This window comes from Ciconia boyciana, chromosome 6, assembly GCF_034638445.1.
Source record: "Ciconia boyciana chromosome 6, ASM3463844v1, whole genome shotgun sequence".
Taxonomy (NCBI): Eukaryota; Metazoa; Chordata; class Aves; order Ciconiiformes; family Ciconiidae; genus Ciconia; species Ciconia boyciana.
In genome coordinates, this window is record NC_132939.1 from 53253231 (window position 1) to 53273201 (window position 19971).

General features: G+C 37.4%; 1 protein-coding gene across 3 annotated transcripts in view; it reads right to left on the minus strand.

Annotated features, from left to right (window-relative positions):
• RPS6KA5 (ribosomal protein S6 kinase A5) overlaps positions 1–19971 on the minus strand; it is an 86625-nt gene that overhangs the window by 34849 nt on the left and 31805 nt on the right. For 2 of the 3 annotated variants that reach the window (XM_072864783.1, XM_072864782.1), the window contains one exon: positions 19060–19167. In XM_072864783.1, coding sequence (XP_072720884.1) covers positions 19060–19167 — 108 coding nt within the window. Of the gene's footprint in view, positions 1–363; positions 492–19059; positions 19168–19971 lie in introns of those variants that run through there. The other variant, XM_072864784.1, reaches the window with a different exon arrangement.

The window sequence follows — 19971 nt, forward strand, 5'->3', positions numbered from 1 at the left end:
CACACATTCTGAAGGCTGCAATATCAATACTCTAGACAACAAATGAAACCTTTCCATTAAAAAGAGCATTTCATTGTAAGATGTACAATTTGACTAAACTGGATACAAGATCCTTTGGGTTCCCCATATTTAGGAATTTATTATGACCTCTATAAAAGTAATTTTCTTTCGCAACACACACATATATAAAAAACACAACATTCTCTCAAGAAGAGACTTGGAGAGACACAAGAGAGAGAAAGAGAAAGGCAGACAGAGTTGTAAATTTAATTTTATTCTACACACTGAAGTTATTGTCTTGATTATGTTCAAAACTAAGCTGCTTTCACAGGCATGTATAATTGTTCCCTGTCAGGGATTTACCTTTGAGGTCAACATGAGGTCATGCTGTACCTTGCTAATGACGAAAGCACATGTGTTTGGGCCATGCAACATTGTTCCTCCCTTATCCTTCAAGCTTCTAGCATTTTGGGGAGAGATCCTGATAGGTCCTTTAAAGAAGAGTGTTCAAAAAAGCAAATATTTCAAAAGTCAGGTTTTACATTTGTAGATTCAGATTTGGAGTTTAAAACAGGTGCTATATAAGAGAATGTACTACACTAATGAGAGGAAGCTTCTAGAAGTAGAAATAGTGCTCAGTGCTACCCTGAGGCATAAAAATTAAACAGTCCAACAGCATATTATTAAACTGTATTTATTAAAATAGATATACTGTGACTGGTTTTGGGGGGTAAAATTCTGAGTTGAAAATAGTTATAGGCCTCATTTTGTTCAAATATTAACTTGAAATATTAACTTCTGAGACAAAACCATAAAATAATAAACTTCTCATAATTCCACTTTCTTTTGACACAACTATTGTTTCTCTTTAATTATCTTTTCCAGTACCTGTTATCTAAAAGAAAAATAGTGTGATAAAAAGCAAAAACAAAAAAACCTCAGAAATTCCTAGCCCTCCATCCTGGCATCAGCCAATCTAAAGCTAGTCATATATCCCTCTGTTCATTTTTCCTTCAGCTGGGAGGGAGGGAGGGAGGAGGGAAGAACGGGAAGAAAGAAAAGGAAGGGGAGTGAAAAATACAAAATGAAACTGTTCTTTGCTTGCTACCTCTCCAAAGAGTAAAGATAATGCAGCCAAGCTGAGATTTATGAAAACAATTTATAATGCTAATATATCAAAAGAAATGGATGAAAACTATTATCATTTAGTTAGCTGCAAATAATTCAGCAAATAATCCAAAATATTATGGGGTTTTTGTCTCCATGTTGTGTAATAAAGCTAGGCTACAAGCTACTACAGTGACAAGAAACAGACTGGGGAGTTATATATGAACGTACACAGTGGTACAGCAGAACTCTTATGATCTCAGGTACCTTTTGCTGGTGAGAAGGCCAGCTAAAAACATTTCAAAACATGCAGAACTATTAGTAGTAGCTTTTTTGAGGACCAGTTACAATACTTACTATACATAATTGGTGGTCCTGATTTTCAATTATATTTACTTTTTACCTTTTTTACCTTTTACGATCATTTTAGCTTTTAATATGAATGATGGAATTTCTGAAAACAATATTTGAAAATTAGTTTTATTACTTTCTTAAATTTATGTCTGAGGTATTTCTTTGTCCCTTGCAAAATTCAGTGTTTAAAATCCCCAAAATAATTTTGGAGGTTTAAAAATAGGTATTGTATCATTTAAAATCATTTCTTATAATTAAATTTCAATATGAGAAACTCATACTGGGAGTCACAAACAGGCATTTATAAATGGAAAACACTCTGGGATATGTTTGTAATGAGGTTTACAAAAACCCCAACTTCTAATCCACATAGGTAAGTACTTGTATCCTTTCGCCCTTGCTTCCTTTTCAGTTTAGAAGCGGTCTACTGCTGAAATTCAAGGCTGAACAGAGCCAAGAAGAATGCAGGTGATTATCACAAGTGGAGATCTTAGCAAGAAATTAAGTAGTAAAATGGAACTCAGCATTAGGTAGGGAAAAAAAATGGACCCACTAAGCATTTTCTTCATAATCAAAACTGATTTGCCATTACATATACTAGCGTCATATTCCAGAAGCCCTGTTAGAACCAGCTTATGACTGTTACAGGGTGACCATAAAAAAAAACAAACACTCTGATACCAACTATTTATAGTTTCTTATTCAATCACACAAAAAAGCTCTGAAGACTACAGCGCTCCCCAGAACATTAATAAAGCCAACTGTCAGAAAGCAAAGCATTCTGACTCCACCGCAAATTGACACAGATTTGCCTTCATAAGATGCTGTAGAAAGTCCTGACTTCAGACAGTTGAAGTCACAAAATCTGGAAACCTCTTTGTTAGACACCTTCATTTATGTTGTGTTTTATTAAATTAGAAGCCCCACCAGTACATCTAGCTGTTACTTACAAAACACAGTTTTTATAGTATTAAGTTTCTCTAGGAGCACTTATGTAAATTTGTCATTGTTAAATATGCCTCTTATAGGGAGTCACTAATAGTCTTTACTATTATGCACTACATGTGGGTTTAAAACCATTTTCAAATAACGTTACCTCCATTAACACTTTCCTTTTTTGTCCTGTTCTGGGCTCCCCAGTACGAGAGAGACATGGACATACTGGAGAGAGTCTAGCAAAGGGCCACAAAGGTGATTAAGGGACTGGAACAGATGAGGAAGGGTTGAGAGAGCTGGGATATTCACCCTGGAGAAAGGAAGGCTCAGGGGGATCTCATCAATGTGTGAAGGGAGGGTGCAAAGAAGGGGAGCCAGGCTCTTTTTTTTCAGTGGTGCCCAGTGACAGGCCCAGAGGCAGTGGGCACAAACTGAAACGCAGGTTCCCTCTGAACATCAGGAAACACTTTTTTACTGTGAGGGTGACTGAGCACTGGCACAGGTTGCCCACAGAGGTGGTGGAGTCTCCCTCCTTGGAGATACTCAAAAGGCTTCTGGACATGGTTGTGGGCAATTGGCTCTAGGTGACTACGTTTGAGCAGGGGGGATTGGACCAAATGACCTCCAGAGGTCTGCTTCAACCTCAACCATCCTGTGATTCCATGACAAAAAGTCACTGTAAGTCACATTTCACCATTCATTTGTGAAATCACATTTCACTCACAAATCAAGTATGCAACCCCCCCCCAATTTTCAAAAACCACAACCAAACCCCATTTTGTATTTTGCCCCCCCCATTTACATTTCATCCAACTTTATAACATGAATCCAAATTCCAGAATCCATGTTATTAATACTTTCATGTTATGAGATGTACGACAAGAAAGGAAGTTATTAAACAACAGCTGAACCTGGATTACCTACAGGTGAATTCTCACTGAACACGCATATCTTGCAAATACTCGAGCTTAAGAATTTTTTGCGTAATGCAGAATGCTTATTTTCTTCCCTCACTCAGCATGCATGCCTTAAACACTGTGGTTCCCTCTTCTGAGTTGCAGAACAGCAAGCAATCAGACACTAATGGAAGGAAACAGGAGTGTGGCTAACCCATCTCTAATAACTCCGTATGACAATATTGACCTTGTCTTTGAAAGAGTGTCATTATGTTTGTACCTAATCAGCAATGCTTCCATGTTTACAGATAATCTGGAGACAGTCTTCAGTCTTCTAGCACACAACAGCTGGTTTTGATTTCTGGTTTTTTTCTTTACCAAGTTCAGCATAATTCCTGAATGTCTATGCAATGGCATAGTTTTTAGTAAAGGTATACAAAGTAATCACTTCAAACAGGTTAGCTGCTTAAGAGTGCAACAACTTTTCATGAAGCCACTGACACAAAGAGAATTTTGTTAGAGTTCTTGATCAGTGAACATAAATAGGTTCACCTGGACAGCCAGGCAGTTCACTTTGTTAAACCATCCCTCTGTTAAATTAGAAAAACAAGTTATATTCCCTTCGAGATGAGCTACACACTGACAGTTTGGATGTGCCTAAATGTATTACCAGATTGTTTCTAATAAATACTCTAGGACTACACATGGGGTAGACCTCTAACTTTTCCCGCTCCACTTATGGCAATATAAAAAAGATAGTGCACTGCCCTCTGAGTTCCTTGCAATCATTCTGACTGATCTGACCATCCTAGTGAAATGTAATTGCTTTAACTTGCTAGGACACTTTGAACACTGTGTCTATATGATCCCTGCAGCCTTTTCTCCAGATTAGCTATTTTAGCATCCCATTTTCCTTTTCCTTCATCAACAAAGAAAGGGCGTAATTTGTCTTCCAATCAGGAAATGTTGACAGCACCCAGCCACTGAGCAGTTTTAGGACAGAGAATTAGAATTCTGTGACTGTCCAAGATGGAGAGCTGTAATGTGGATTAGCATTCATCACCAAAGACAGTCACTTCAGCAAAGAAAAAACCTCAGAGCAGTGTCATCTTTGCCAATACTACGTACACTGACCTTCGCAGGTTGACCACAATTACACCATTTCCAGAGGTCAAAAAGCCTAGCTCCAGAATTCAATCAAAAGTGCTGACAGAAGGATGGAGGTCTTGCACCGTCATGCTCTTGATGATCTTGTGATATTGGCCCTGCTTTATAACCAAGGAATGCTAGGCAGGCATTTGAAACTACCTTCTTGTTTGTAGTTGAAGTTGTAGAAAGCGTATGTGTAAACTTTTCTCCTCAAAGACAGAGAGGACTTACGCCTTCAGAGTTCTCTAATGAGCTCCCTCATCAAGTTCAAAAAGTACATTAACAGTGGCAAAAAAAGCAAGAGGAAGAAACTCCAGTTCTCTGCAGAGACTAATCAAACTCACTACATCTACAGAAAATGCCTGACTGACAGAGAAGCAGTCAGTACTATAATACAAGGATGTGTCCTTGAGAGTACACATCCTAGACTACAGCAATGCAAATTCAATTTAGCAACATATGCAATGGTAGCTCAGACAGTTACTAAGTCTCATAACTGTTCAACAGGTCATGACAGGGTATGTGGGACAAAGAACTGTAATTCCGAAGTGAACCACAGGAATTAGATGAGACTTCAGGAGAGCCAAGGAATCACACATGCACAACATGCTCCTAAAAGGCTCATCTCTACTGGGCCAAACTGCCTTTTGGCAGTCAACTATTTGGTCAAAGGGCTACTCCATTATGTCTGATTTAAGAAGTTATTGTGCTGGAAGGATGGTATTAGTTTCCAGTGCCACAAAAAACTCACACAGCCCAGATGCACTGAAAATATCTGATTCAACATCCTAACACATCCAAAAGGGCATGGGAACTGGGTGAAGAAATAGAGACAACAGATTCAGGACGGGTGTTTCCCAACACCTAGGGGGTGAAAGCCTGCATTATTTTATCACATGCACCCAAAGATCCACATCTGAGAAACGAACTGTGTTTTAATACTTGGCTGAAGACATCTTCAGCTAGGAGGACACAGGTAGACAACTGTCAATGTCAGGGCCAGACTAGTAAAGAAAAAATAAGTCTTCTTAGAGCAGGGGACAAGATCCCAAGGGATTATGGTATTACAATTCCTTCAATAAGCAGAGAACATCATTAGTTCAGGGACTCAAAAAAAAAAAATCAAGTTAACCTCTGGAAACTGAGATCTGCATAGCTGGAAAGTGCATCTTGTGGTTGCCATGCTTACTCATAGCATGGCAGACAAGGCATCCAAGTCACTTTGAAGGAAAGTACAGAGAACAGCTTTTGGAGCTCCAAAGCAGCCCCAGAGCAAAAGATGATGACCCACATTGAAAGGTTCAAGACTCAAGCAGGCAAGGGCTGATGTGTTGAGTACCCCCTGACTCAATGGTGTTATCAGTATGTTGCTGCTGAGTACTAAAGGAAATAAGATTTCTGTTTAGACTTCTGCAGGTAACTAGAAGTTACATCAAGAGAAACACACAATCTATACAAACATTAAGCACAAAATGCACCCATCTGTTGCCAAATTGGCTGTTTGTACAAGAGACAGACTGAGCAATCTGGAACACGCCATTTGACCACTGGAAAAATGGGAGCAAAAACAAAAACAAAGAAAAAGATCAAATGAAGTCTTAGAACCCACAAGATTTCAATTCAGAGGCCTCAGGAACAAAACACACATCAAAGCAAAGCACCCAAACAAAAACATGAAAGAAAACTACAGAGGTGTGAATGCTGGAAAGGGTGAGTTGAGATAAGGCTAGCTAACAGAATACTAACGTAGGTAAACCAAAACAAAACAAAAAAACCCCCCACACCTGCAAAGAATAACCAGATGCTCTATCTAGAGTATCTGGCTCAGAATACTGGGGCATATTCCAAGTACACTGTTCTATACATGTGCACCAAGCCTAAGGAGAGCATCTATTTGCCATACAAATACTGCTTTGGGAAAATGCTTGAGAGCTTGAGCATTTGTGATTTTACCTCCAAAGTGTGAATGCAGATACGGAAAGCACCAAAGTGCCTTAAGACAGTCATTCTGCCATTTGAAGACGTATCATTTAGCATTTAAATATATGGTCTTTGAAGTGCTTGAACTTGACGAATTGCATTCAAACAACACGTGCCACTCTCCAACGGACACTTGGGTCCTACAATCCTACAGCTTATTTTATTCACAACAGTCTTTGTGCAAACATATTTTAGCCAGAGGATTAGCCAAGAATTCACTGAAGCCATTCTTTTCAGCATTCACAATTAGGACCCACTTCTCCAACTACATGAAAGGTCACCTTTGAAACAGAACAGAGTGCTTCTGTTCTCCAGCTACTTAATGCACAAATACTTTGCTCTTAACTGAGCTGGACTACTACCCTGAACATCAGATATGACACATTCTGAAACCATACTACTTGACTCCTTAAATGAATTTTGAAACTTTAAAAAAAAATAATAATAAAGCTACTCTTCTCTAAATGTTCTTTACTAGTGTCTGTGTTCCCTAATAGGAATTCCTTGCTAATAGAAGCAATGGTAGGATACGGTCAAAAGGCTTGGTTAAACCCTAGAGTACATAATTTCTAGTGTAAGAATTTCAAGAAATGGAAACTACCCAATATTAGGGAAAGGGCAGTCCTCAGCTATTAAACTGCCTTGGGCTTTAATTTCCTTGCTTTCTGTATTTATATAAAATATTCTAGGAACATAATCAAATAACTTAAGAATTACTCGTTTAGTGTATTCAATATTAAAAAACGACAACAAAACCAAAACCTAGAAACAGTAAGTGCTGTTGGGCCAAAGAACAAAAGGCAACCTCTAGAGTTGGAGAGTCAGAGTTGCAGTCTGTGATGGCATGTATTTCATCTGTCAGCAACAACTCTGCAACTGAGTAGCACCTAGCTACACAGAGCAAGAGGGTGCAATGGAACAGAAGGGAACCAGGTGGCCAGACAGAAGCTCACTGAAGGCATTCAGGGCTGCTCTCAGGACTGACTCTCCGCAAGTCCACTGAAAAATTCTCTAATCCAGACAAGAGTTACTTACTGGTTCTTGCCACATTTTTTTTACAGAGAAATAATAGAATTGCTATGCATGTTTTGGCTGGATTCTTCCACAGATTTCAGCAACGTTCTTATGAGATTCCTATGCTTGTCCATACTTGTTAGCTGGCAAATTAAATTCCTTCATTCACTTAATCTGACCTCATCATTATGAAGGTTTCAAAATGTTATAACCTAGCAAGACAAGAGGAATGCCTAACTGTTGTTGGAGGTACTCTGAAATTGCATAGCAAGTTTAAACAAGGTTTTTAATGTAATACAGATATGGTCTTTCTACTTAAAGTCAAGGACAATTCCTCCTTATTGCATGGGTAGTAAAATTCTCCATACCAACTTTCAGATCAGGTATACAGATGAAAAAAAATCAAACTGATGAAAATCATAGTTTAGCTAAAACTCTGCATATCTTGGGTCTTCTCTTTAAGCAATCACCTAACAGGTTATACTTCGTGTAAATGCGTACACCATGTAAATCACGTGACCTACTACTATGCTTCCAACTTCTATAAAATAGGGCTGCAAGTAAAATCCACTACTCTTCCGTGAAAATGCCTCTCACCTACAAAAAATGAGAAGCAGTCTGCATGTAATATATATGACAAAAAGAAAGGCAGTCTCCAGAAGATTTAAATTTTCAAACCAACCTGTTGGAACTGGTGAAGTTATGATCATATAAAGACCTTGCTCTATTTAGTGAATAAACATACTAGCACATGAAAATCTGTAATCTTGATTGTTATTCATAAGCATTCACAACCCAAGTTTTCTTCTCTGATGGAGGGTAAGTCGTCTTATATTACCAGGTGCATGGCACATGGTAATTTCTTGGAAGATAAAGATGCCAAAAAGAGATGTCTTTGCACAGGGATAAGATTCACAATTGGGGAAGGGATCACATGGAACAGAAATGAATGGCAGATGTCAAAATTTCTTTGACACCACAGTATTGTAATTCTTGCACAAGATGGTGCATTTCCAACTTATGTTGTAGAGTAAATAAGATCTGCAGGGATGCTGTGCTTTTGGCTCTCAAGAAGCTCAGCCAAGATGAGTGCTTACTGGATACCACAAACTACAAGGAGAAACACAGAGAACCTTCATCCTTGAAGTCATTAATGTTTCCTAGGTACATCAACCAATCTCTAATGAAGGAAGCCAGAGGCGGTTGATCTCTCCTCCAATGAGAGATCAATGTAGAGACTGGTGGACAAGAGGCTGGAGTACAGCCCTACAGAAAGGGATTTGGGGGTTTTGGTTGATGGTAAGTTCAGTCTGAGTCATCAGCGTGCCTGGGTGGAGAAAAGGGACCAACCATATCCTGGGTACATTAATCACATTACAGCTAACAAGTCCAAAAAAATATTATTGTCCCACTACACACATCATTGGTGCAGCCTCACCTTGAGTACTGTGTGCAGTTTTAGGCTCCACTATATAAGAAGGATATAAAAATATTAGAATGTGTCCAAAGGAGGGCAACAAAGATGGTGAAAGGACTAGAGGGCATGACTTTTGAGGAGCAGATGCGGATACTAGGTTTGTTCAGCTAAGAGCAGAGGACATGGAGGAGTAACCTCACTGCTGTCCACAATGTTCTCATGATGGGGAGCAGAGAGGGAGGTGCTGATCTCTTCTCCCTGGTGTCCAGTGATAGGAAGCAAGGGAATGACTTAGAGCTGCATGAGGGGAATTTCAGATTGGGTATTACAAAAAAAATTCTTCACTGAGAGGGTGGTCAAGCACTGGAACAAACTCCTCAGAGAAGTGATCATGGCCCCAAGCCTGTGAGTGTTCAAGAAAGTGTTTGGAAAATGGTCTTAGACATATGGTTTAACTTTTAGGTGGCCCTGTATGGAGTCAGGAGTTGGATTCGATGATCCTTGCAGGCCCTTTCCAACTCAGGATATTCTACAATTATATGATTCAATGAGACTGGAGCATAGCATGTTCCAACTGTGCCAGGAAACATTTCCCTGATGTACAAAAAATCTTTAGGTATACAGAATGCTTCACAAGTCTTTACAAAACAAAGAAAGGGAACTTAATACAGCAGACTCTTTAAGAAGATTTGGCCTTGCCAGGTATTTCTGGTATCTGCAGAAAAGACTGCTGTGAATTGTGCTGGATACTGTCACAGACTGCAAGGTTATATTGGATAAATCCAGAACTGCTTGTAAAGTTCCTCAAATGACTGTTTCCTTTTGTGGTATGATTATCAATATACTAACTGTACCTAAAGAAAAATTCTATTTCTTAAGTAGTGCTTCATACAAATTCTGACCAGGAAACCCACAGAACAATTTCTATGACTTCTCATATGCTTCTTCTCACATGGTCTTAACTTTGTGTGGTGAAGTCTGCTCTTTCTTTTGCATCAGCTACAAGAGTCTAGCAGCAGAAAAGTCAGTCTGCTCAAACGAAAGCCATACAACAGACCGTATCATTCTGTTTGGAAGGTTCAATGATGGCAACTAACATCCCCAGTATGCTCTCATGAAGGCTTTAGTAAAAAAATTGCTTGGGAGAGCAATGCTGTCCGAAAAGATACCAAGTATCTTTGTACTGGAATATTTAACAGCTCCCAGCACTAATTTAAATTGAACGTGCAGAAGTCCCAACACTTTTTGCATAAATACTTGTAACTGTACCTGGCTAGAACTGTTACACTTCACCCAGCGATGAACAAGTCATCCCAAATGAAACCTGCATGTTACACTTCCACAGAAGGTCTCACTCAAGAGGGTAAGGCAGAAAAGCAGACTCCAATTCAGAACTAGAAATGGCAGCAAGAGATAACAGTACTGGAAACACGCTAAATAGGCAGTCAATCCTGTTGAAGAATAATGCTAATATGTTTTTGTGAGGTTCCTGCAATCTCCTAGTGTGCATATTTATCAGTATCAATATAATAGGAATAGCTTCAGCCACAATAGTATGGTAAATGACCCTTCCATTTTATGGTTTTACCAACTTATTCGTTAACAAGGAAGAACATTTTAAACAATACACACTGAACTGTCCCTTCTAATAATTTTAACTTATTCAATGCATATTTGGAAATTGACAGAAGGATCATTCATTCTAGTATTTTTATGAGGTCATTGAAGAAAGAAGTAATTAGTTGAGAAATAAGCAAATTCAGACAGTAAAGGCTAGAAAGGATATATTATGCTACTACATTCAGGAGTAAGACTCAGACTTAACTAAGGGTATGGGCCCACCTAAAGAGTTTCACAGGTTATCAAATAAAATAATTTTCTCATCCTTTCAACAGCAACATATAATCCATTTCTTAATCTCCTCAAATGCCTAAAGTGGTAGATCATTTCTAGGTATTAATGGATGCCAGTATTTGTACTGTGCTAGAGAAGTCTCACTGTTGCTTTTCATTTGGCTAACCCAGGGAAATATGCTGGAGTAAAACCACCTTGCTTAACTGCTTATACCTCTAAACAAATGTTTCAAGTCCAAAGCTGTCTTTCTTCCTTTGTTAAAGGAACTTCAAAGTCAAAGTTAACTTCCAGGTTGCATTGATTAGACCGCCTCTGGGCTCTATCAGTAGCAAATAACATCAATCAGAAATAAAAAAAAAATAGCAGAATTTCTAGAATACAAGGGACAGTATCGTTACTGTTGCTATTTTGTACAGCTGTGAGTGGATGCAATTAGAGTTCTGAAAACCATAACTTAGGTTCTGGCTACAAACATAAATAGTGAGAACTTTCCTAGGATAACCATGTCAGGGCCTTGAGCTTGTGAACAGGCTCTGCAACCTCTTTCCCCAGTCGTAGGGGTTAAGGCATCTGTGCTCAAGACTGACTCTGACACAATGCAGCTGAGTAACCTGTGTGGAACCTTGTCAGAGGCTGCCTCCACCTTTAGCTGGTAGCTGAAGTTCAGGCTCCCATTCTTGATCCTTGTCAGTTGTGCTGCAGGTATGCCTGTACTTGGCTGTGTACCTCACTGATCCTGATCCACCAACTTCAAATCCTGGCTTGACCTCAAGCCTCCCTCCTCACAACACGCTTGTCTGATAACCACTGGACTGTTGTCTGAGCCTGTCTTACTGCCACTGGACTTGCTCTGATCTTGTTTGGCAACTGTGGGATTGCGCCACTGTTCAGTGAGCATACTGACCCATGCCTGCCTTGCTGTCACCCTTAGCTCCCAGCCCACACAAATGCAGGGAGCAGTCTCCCCATCCCGCTGCTCCCTGACAAACTAGTCAAGAGCCACAGTTCCTCTAGAAACAGATTATAAGACGGAAGAACTTAAGCAGTTGAAGAGTTCAGCAGTATCACATAGAGTATCTCATACACCAGCTATCAGCAAACTGTCTATAGGGTACTGATTAAGTGAGCCATTAGAGCTCCCTTGGTAAGTATAATGAGAAAACCAGGACCATAGGATAAATCAAAAGAACACTGTCATAAATGGAAATTTACTTGCGATGCTGTAGAGGCCACCTAGCATAGGTGCTACCAACATGCTGGCCTGCTGAATGGATTTTGCATTTCAGGAAAATCACAAGTAAAGAATGAAAAGCCTAAATTTCATGCAGAAACAGGCCTCGTACCTTCAGTAAACCTTAGAGGTAAACCTATCTGAAAGAGATTTTATTGATATTTACCTAAAAAATAAAAATGCACCAAGAAAAAAAACCCTGTTTCCATAGAAATCAGATCTGTAACATTCTTTGCCATCATTTTAGTTGTCCAGAGTAACAATAATTATAGTCTCAGTTTAGGAAGAGCTAACAGAAAAGCTCTCTCATGGTTCAAAGACATGATGTAGATTTAAAATGAAAAACAAAAGTCCTGTTCCAACAAAGTGCATGCCAGACTGACTGGTTGTTTCTTTTTCCTCACTTTTTTTTTTTTTTTTTTTTAAAGATTTTAATTCTTTTGGGAGCCTTTTTGGTCATAATACCCAGACATAACACTGGGTAATTAAGCTGTCCATACCAGAAGATTACAGCTTCACCTAAAAGGGGTCTCAGCTGTAGACTGTTGCTTCTGTAGCTGTAACTTCTATTCAGGACCAAAACTATGATCTCTGTAGGAGACAGAGGAGGAAGAACAAAGACAGGAAAAATGTTTAGTGGTACACTAGTTGGACTGCTCTGCTGCATTTGACAATATCATAATGAAGATGGTAGTATGAAAGTAAAGGTTTAGACTACACCAAGAATGGCTGCAATATGGCAGATCAAAGGTCCATTACTTTGAAATGTCATCTCAAGAAGAATTAATAAAAAGTAAATTTATAAGGTCATCTGAAATTTATTAAAAATCCTATCCTGGTGGCTGTTCCTACTTGAAGAAGCCAGTTAAGTCAAAATACCATGTTGGCTACTATACTTTGTGCCAGAGCTAGACACACTAATGACTTCTGCTTCCAAAACATACATGGAATCAGGCTACTGAATTTTTCAAGCAAGAATGAGATTTGCCTGCCAGCAGCTGCCATCAGAACAGGCACTTAAAAGGGAGAGCAAGAACAGCTAAACATGGTACTGCATGCCAGCCAAGAAACACACGACCTCTACAGCTGTGGCCCCAAAACATAACTCAATGCAACGCTAAACCCTCATCTAACATCAAGTGGAGGTTGAAGAAATCCTTTTCACAGATTTATACAATGGCTATGTTCGCTTTCGCAGTGCAATGCAATTGCAATTCTGCAAGGAATTCTTTAAACCATTTCCTGATAATGGATTTGTAAAGCAAATAACTAAGAAAAAAGAAAACAAAAGTCTCAGTTCTGCAGGCAAAAAAAATTCAGAAACAGCACATTATTGTGTGGGAGGAATGCAACTATGTACCACTGTCATCCCCAGTGAACGTTTTGTACTAGGTTCTTCTCAAAATTCCATTTTTTGGAAGACTTATTTTCTAAAGCATCATCTTTTGAGAAGAGAGAGGTAACAGTAGCAAAAGAGAGAAGAATGGTATACAAAGCAACACCTGAAAAAAATCCTCTTTCCTCAAATAGAGGCAAAATTAGAAGGTATAAAAGAGTACTGATTCTGGGAAGAATTCTACTAGCTGCCACTGCAAGCCTTCAAAAATTTTTTAAAAAGAGAATGTAAAGAAAAATATGCATAGGAGATGCCAAGTAAACATTTATAGTATCAGAGAGCACCAGAGGTAAAGGTAGAGGAGTAGGAGAGGACAATCTTGCTCAAATGCAATCTATCTGATTCTAAATTCATTTTCATATGGCCATGAATCTCTGGTCATGTAAATTTTTCACACACATGGCTGCCCAAGTTTCACTGAAGTTAGGTATTCACAGTAATTCAAGAGGTAAAAAAAAAAAATCTATGAGAAAAAAAGATTAATGAGGATGGCAGCATTTGCCCTCAAAAAGTTATTTTTCCCAAGTTGACTAGCAACATATTATTCTAAGATCGGATAGAAGATACCAGGCAATTTAACACACAGATCAGTATTTCTCCCCAAAATGTGATTTTTAAGTGGTATGTTACTATAAGAAAACAGTATCCTTAGAGCAGTCACTGTAAGAAATCATGATCTGTCTTGCAAAAATTCGTAATGGCACTTTGAGATTTTTGGCATGAAAATGTGGACAGAATGTATTTTGTGCTCCAGTCTTATGCATTACTGCTCCATGCTGGGAAAGCACAATCATCGTTGTGATAAGCATTGAAAAAGGGATACCTCTTGGGCTAAGGCACGAATAGTCATCTGATCATTGATGACCTGTTTTTTTGCAATTAAATGAGACCAGTTCAGTTATGTGCCTTTAGAGTGTTTGGTATGTTCTCAATATTCAATTTCAGGACACTTAAAACACCAACAGAAGTACACCAATTAAATCAAAAAGTTTTTGCCATTGTTTCATTTCCTTTTCCAAAATAAGGGAATCAATGACTAATTGTCCAGATAGATCTATAACCAATGTTAACTTCTGTGAACTACTTTCACTATTCAGTTTACTCTTTCTTACTTTTTCCTCTTTGCAGAAATGTAAATCTACTCCCTATAACTGTGCTATGTCTACATGACTGAACAATTGTTTAACTAAAACACAAGCAGATATAGCAACAGTCATCCGCAGTACGGATTATTCTAACTCATCTTCCCAAGAGAATGCTCAGTGTTCAGAGGATGCACTATCAAATTTCAATGATCAGACATTATCACTTTAATTGGACAATTATAAAGGGTCTTTTAAAGTTAAATGCACAGCTAATGGACCAGGTCACTCAAGTGAGATGACAGTTCATACAGCACTAAACAAGAGTCAAGTTGTAGTCACTTCCCTCTGTTGGACTACCTTTAAACTGCTCTAAGAATGTGTACAAATCTCCTCCTACTTCATCTACCAAAATCCATAGTCGATTAACCACCTTTTTATCATTTTTCCTTTTATGGAATTTCCTTTAAAATCTTTTAAAGTTACATACTAATTTTCTTTGCAGAACAAAATGTTCACTCAAGCAGCTAATAAATGAAAACAAACAACAATTCAACAGTGAAAAGCATCTGACAGTTATAACTAAATTTGCAACTCTCATGAAGAGATATTCAGATGGGAAAACAATAATGTATCTGAACTATTCATTCTACACATCAGACAGAAGTACACAGATATCCATCCAACTGACTTAGATTACAACTCAATCATCCCTCATACAGAATATCTACTCATATTAATTATTACTAAGGCATTTGTGCTCTCAGATATATTGTTTGAAGACTGACAACATTTGGTATTTACTACATAATTTTTTTTAAACTTCATTAAGCAAACATAAAAACTTCAAAACAAACTTAAGCTAATGCAGACGACATGTACCAATGCAGAAGAACTGAGCACTTCACTATACTCTGGAAGAAAATATACTTTACGGAATTTAATTAACAAGAAAAATGTTAACTGTTATGCTTGGTCCAATAGAATAGATTAATACTGCAATAATTTAATGAATGTGTTCAGATTATTTTTTCTAAGACAAAGATCTCCACATATACTAAAGTATGATTTTTTAGTGTAGTTACAGAACTAAAGGAAATGTGAGGGGGAAAAAAAGATTAAAATAAAAATGAAGTAGCATTTTAACAATTAACATTAAAATTAAGACCAGACCTGATGGCCAGGCTAAACCAACATTAACAACATCAAAACAATTCCAACATACAAGTAGAGCTATTAATGAGATAAAAAGGTAAAAATATGCCACAAATCCAGAAGACACTACACAAGAAATAAGATGGCAAAAAAATACCAACTTAGGGGTTTTGGTTTTTTTAAAGGTAAATTAAATGCAAGGCTCTTGAAAAAGATAGCAACACTGAAGTGATTGCACTTACGCAATGATCAAAACAGTGTTTAGAAGTTTCAGTACAGAGTCTGTCAGTCCTATCAATTCCCTGCTCCCCTAATAATAATTTATATTAATGTCATGTGCAAATATATTCTACATCCCAGTTAGAGAGGAACTCAACTGAGATGCATGAAAGCATAAGGCTAAAAAGTGTCTTTTTTACTCCGATTTTCTTTGCAATTCAGTTGAAAGTTAAAAATCAGAAAGACTAGCCTTAAATTCTTCATGGGGCTAAGAATGCAAATACCATAAAACTTAATATTAAAAAGGTACTATTCATTTCAATCTCAATCTCTTACCTAATCCCATTCTATGGTTAGGCTAGTCAAACAGTAGGTCTTCATGAGATATTAAGTAAAATTTGAATATCAGAAGTTATTTCATACCTAAATACCTTGTGATACTGACCTATCCTATGTGAAAATTTATTTTTATTCAACTACGTTATTCCAGTCAGGTTATTTCTTCTTTTTGCATGCAAATACAAGCATACGGACTTCATTTTAAAAATAAAACAAAGGCAAAACCAGAATGCCACTTCACTTGTACAAGACAAATTTCACTTTTTAGCAAAACAGTAGCATAAAATGCTTTAGAGCTCTTAGCACCGCACTGCTTTCAGCTTGGATTTGTAATTCTTGCATGTTATAAGCACTTTCACATAATAATTGTAAAACAAAGAGGATACTTGACAATGCACTCTTCACACTCATGCTTCAGTAGCTGCATGGCAGAAATCAATAGGTTTCTGTTTCCCTAGAAGTCACATGCATTTGCTTTCTTTCACTCAAACAGTGCTTAAGAAAAGCAGCTTCCCATCTCTTCATTGTTGATTAGTCAATTAATCTGCTATGGTTATTATAGTAAAAAAATAGTACACTTTTTATTATAAAACAACTTCTGTTAGATTCTATACTTGCTCAGATACCTGGAAATATTTAACAACCATCAGATTAAAGCAGGGATAATGAAAATATTGAACTATCCAATGTTTCCTAGCAAGTATCCCTAACCGCAAAACCATCTGAAATTCATAAATACATGGTAAAGAATAATCTCTGATAAGAATTCTAACATAGCACATGCTTGTAATTGATGATAGTTTTCATACATTCTTAATAACCTAAACATATCTTGTTTCAGAAAATACAATCAAAAGAGGGGGGTTACTAGAATAAACTCCACTTGCATAAGTATACTTTTTCAGTGGCAAAGTTCTTGCAAGAAGCACAGTGGGCCAGGGAAGAAGTGTGAAGAAAGGGGGAGAAAGGAAAGCATACTGCTCTGATTAAATTGCAAATGCTACACTCTCATCTGACTTATGCAGTTATGTAATTTTATTTAAAAGTGCTACCTAATGAGCGTGAAAACAGGTATAAAGCTATGCAGTTATACAGGCAAATTTTACCTCTTGTAAGTACATTGGTTCAGAAGTGTAAATTAAGTATCTTTTGTAATGTGAATTGTAAGCATTCTAGTAGTAGCTGAATTGTCTACAGAGAATACAACATGAAATGTCAATTTCTGTGTGTAAATGGGTCATTCTAATCATGTTTAGGTTCAGCAGCTAAATTCCAATAGCACACATGAAAACTGTAGTCAAGTGCAGACAACTTATTAGATTTTGAAAGCAAACAATACAATTGCAATTACTTTTTTCCTTAAAAGAAACACTAGAAATGTTGAGCTTTTTTGAAAGGGAAGACAAATATAAAGTGTGAAGGAGAATATGAGAAAAAAAATAGGGTTAAATGAAGAGATTTCTGAGATATATACTGAAAACAGAATGGATTAGAGTCAGAGGAACCAACATTAAATGACCAAGCAGCAAGACTGCTTGATTTAATGACTGGAGAAGAGGACTCCGATTCAGAGTGTGGGAATAGCAGACAGGCATCTCTGATGCTTATCCAAGTCCTCCCCTTTCCCTCCACTGCTTGTAAATGACGTCCCGAAGGTGAGCACAGATGAGAAATAAGTGTATTTCCCAAAACCATCTGTTTTGAGACTTAAAGAAGGTCCTGATTCATTATGACATTCTTATGACAGGGAAGATTTCAGTTTCATTCAACTTTGGCTCAAAGGCTGGAGGATTGCTCCTTTTCTCTCTCCCATTGGTGCAGAAATTCCATGTACTTTACTTTGCCTCTTGTGCCCAGCACAGCTTCTCTCACAACTCTAAGCAGGTCCTACTCTCCCTAGCCAGACCTTTTACTATCATTCTTTACCACTGAAAACTGCATCTGTTTGTACTTCCTCTCTTGCACTGGTCTGGCAATCTGCTGCTAATCCCTTGTCATGCCAGTTGAACCTCCTCTTGGTTTCATGCTATAATTTAAAAGGAATATACTGACATTGTCTGTACTATTTCCCTGCTTCAGAAAGTAACATTTCATATCTCTTAAAATGGTACCTCCCAAATCCTACCAGACTCCATTTGAAATGCAAATATTCTAGAGGAAACTACCAGTTATCTATTTTTAGAAAACCCCTCTGCTGCTTCTAACAAAGACTTTTAGATCTGCAGTCCCAGATTTCAATACCTCTGATACCTAAAGTGAAAGCGAAAAAATAGCCATTTTTAAATTCTCTCAGAAGTAAAATCCTGCACAATTTTGACTCTCTGAAGTCTGAAAAGCATATTTGGAGATAAAACTGTACCTTACAAATAATTAACTAACATCAACAGTCAGAGATCACTATGTTAGGTACTATGCACATATTCAATAAGAGATAAGCTTTTATCCTAAAAGCTTGCAATTAAGCTTATCAAAAGTGACACAATGACATGAGAAAGAGACAAGATAATAATAATTAATTATTATTAGCATAAAGAAGAGTCATAGCATACCATTTGCCTAGTCACTGCAAAGTACTAGCACAGTCAAGTGTTTTTAAAAAGGCATCTGAAAATGATAATGTGTAAGTGGTTTTTCAGACTTATGTGGATCTCTCCTTTTTCACATAAAGGGCTGCAGGAGGGAGCATAAAGGCATTTCAGGGAAAACTAGGAACAGACAAAAATGTCTGACAACACCGGCAGGCCAAAGACCAATGAACCAAAAGCTCAAAACCCAGTAAAACAGACTACTAGATTTTTGTTCTATGAAGTAAGAGTCTAGAAGGCGGTTTTTCTCCCCTCTCAAATGTGTTTATGATTTCAATGAGACAGAATCTAACTTTGTGATCTTGCTGGATTCTGTCCAGACTTACTAGAGATTCAAATACTCACCTCATCAGTAAGAAACTCCTTACTCAGACCAAAGTCTGTCAGCACCACGTGGCCATCAGAATCAAGGAGAATATTCTCAAGTTTTATATCCCGATATATAATCCCCAACTGCAAACAGAATATAAGAAAAAGTATTTCCAAATCAGTGTAACCACATCAAGGAGACATTGTTGAATGCATTTAAATACAAAGCTAGCAAAATTCCCATTATTAGGGTTACATGACACCTGAAAGTTGCACCTCACAAAAAGGACAATTTTAAAATGCCTTTGAAGAAATAACTTTGAGTGACTTAAAAATTCTCAGAAATTACACTGTGCATTAATGTCTTAAAACTTGAAGGACATATTATATCCTTTGAATCTAGAAGTGATGGAATATTTGCTGTTGAGTGCAAAACTCAGTTCAACTTTCATGAAGAATTAAAATAGATGTTTCAGTAACATGTTCTAGACCATACATGCATGCTTTGTATGTCTACATATGTAATATGTAACATGTAGACATACATGTAATAGTCTACAAATATGCTTACTACCTCTGAAAACTCTAACACTTTCATGTCTACAGTTGTGCCAAAATTTCAGAATTCTGCTGTTTAATTGTATCAAAACAAGGACAACTGAACAACACTGCAACCCAAACACTGTTCATGTTGACTACAAATTAGTTTTACTAATATACACCATTTCATAAGGATTATTAAAAATTAACAATCATTTATCAATAACAACACTCTTCACGCTGCAGACAAAAACTTGTAGCCTTAATCTGGTGCACATGAATAGACACTTCATTTGAAGTATTTCTAATTATACAACTAATGTCCCATTACTAGATAAAGTTACGTTGAATTTAAAACAATCTAAAAAAATAGTTCTCCTTACTAACTTTATATGATGTGAAAAGAAT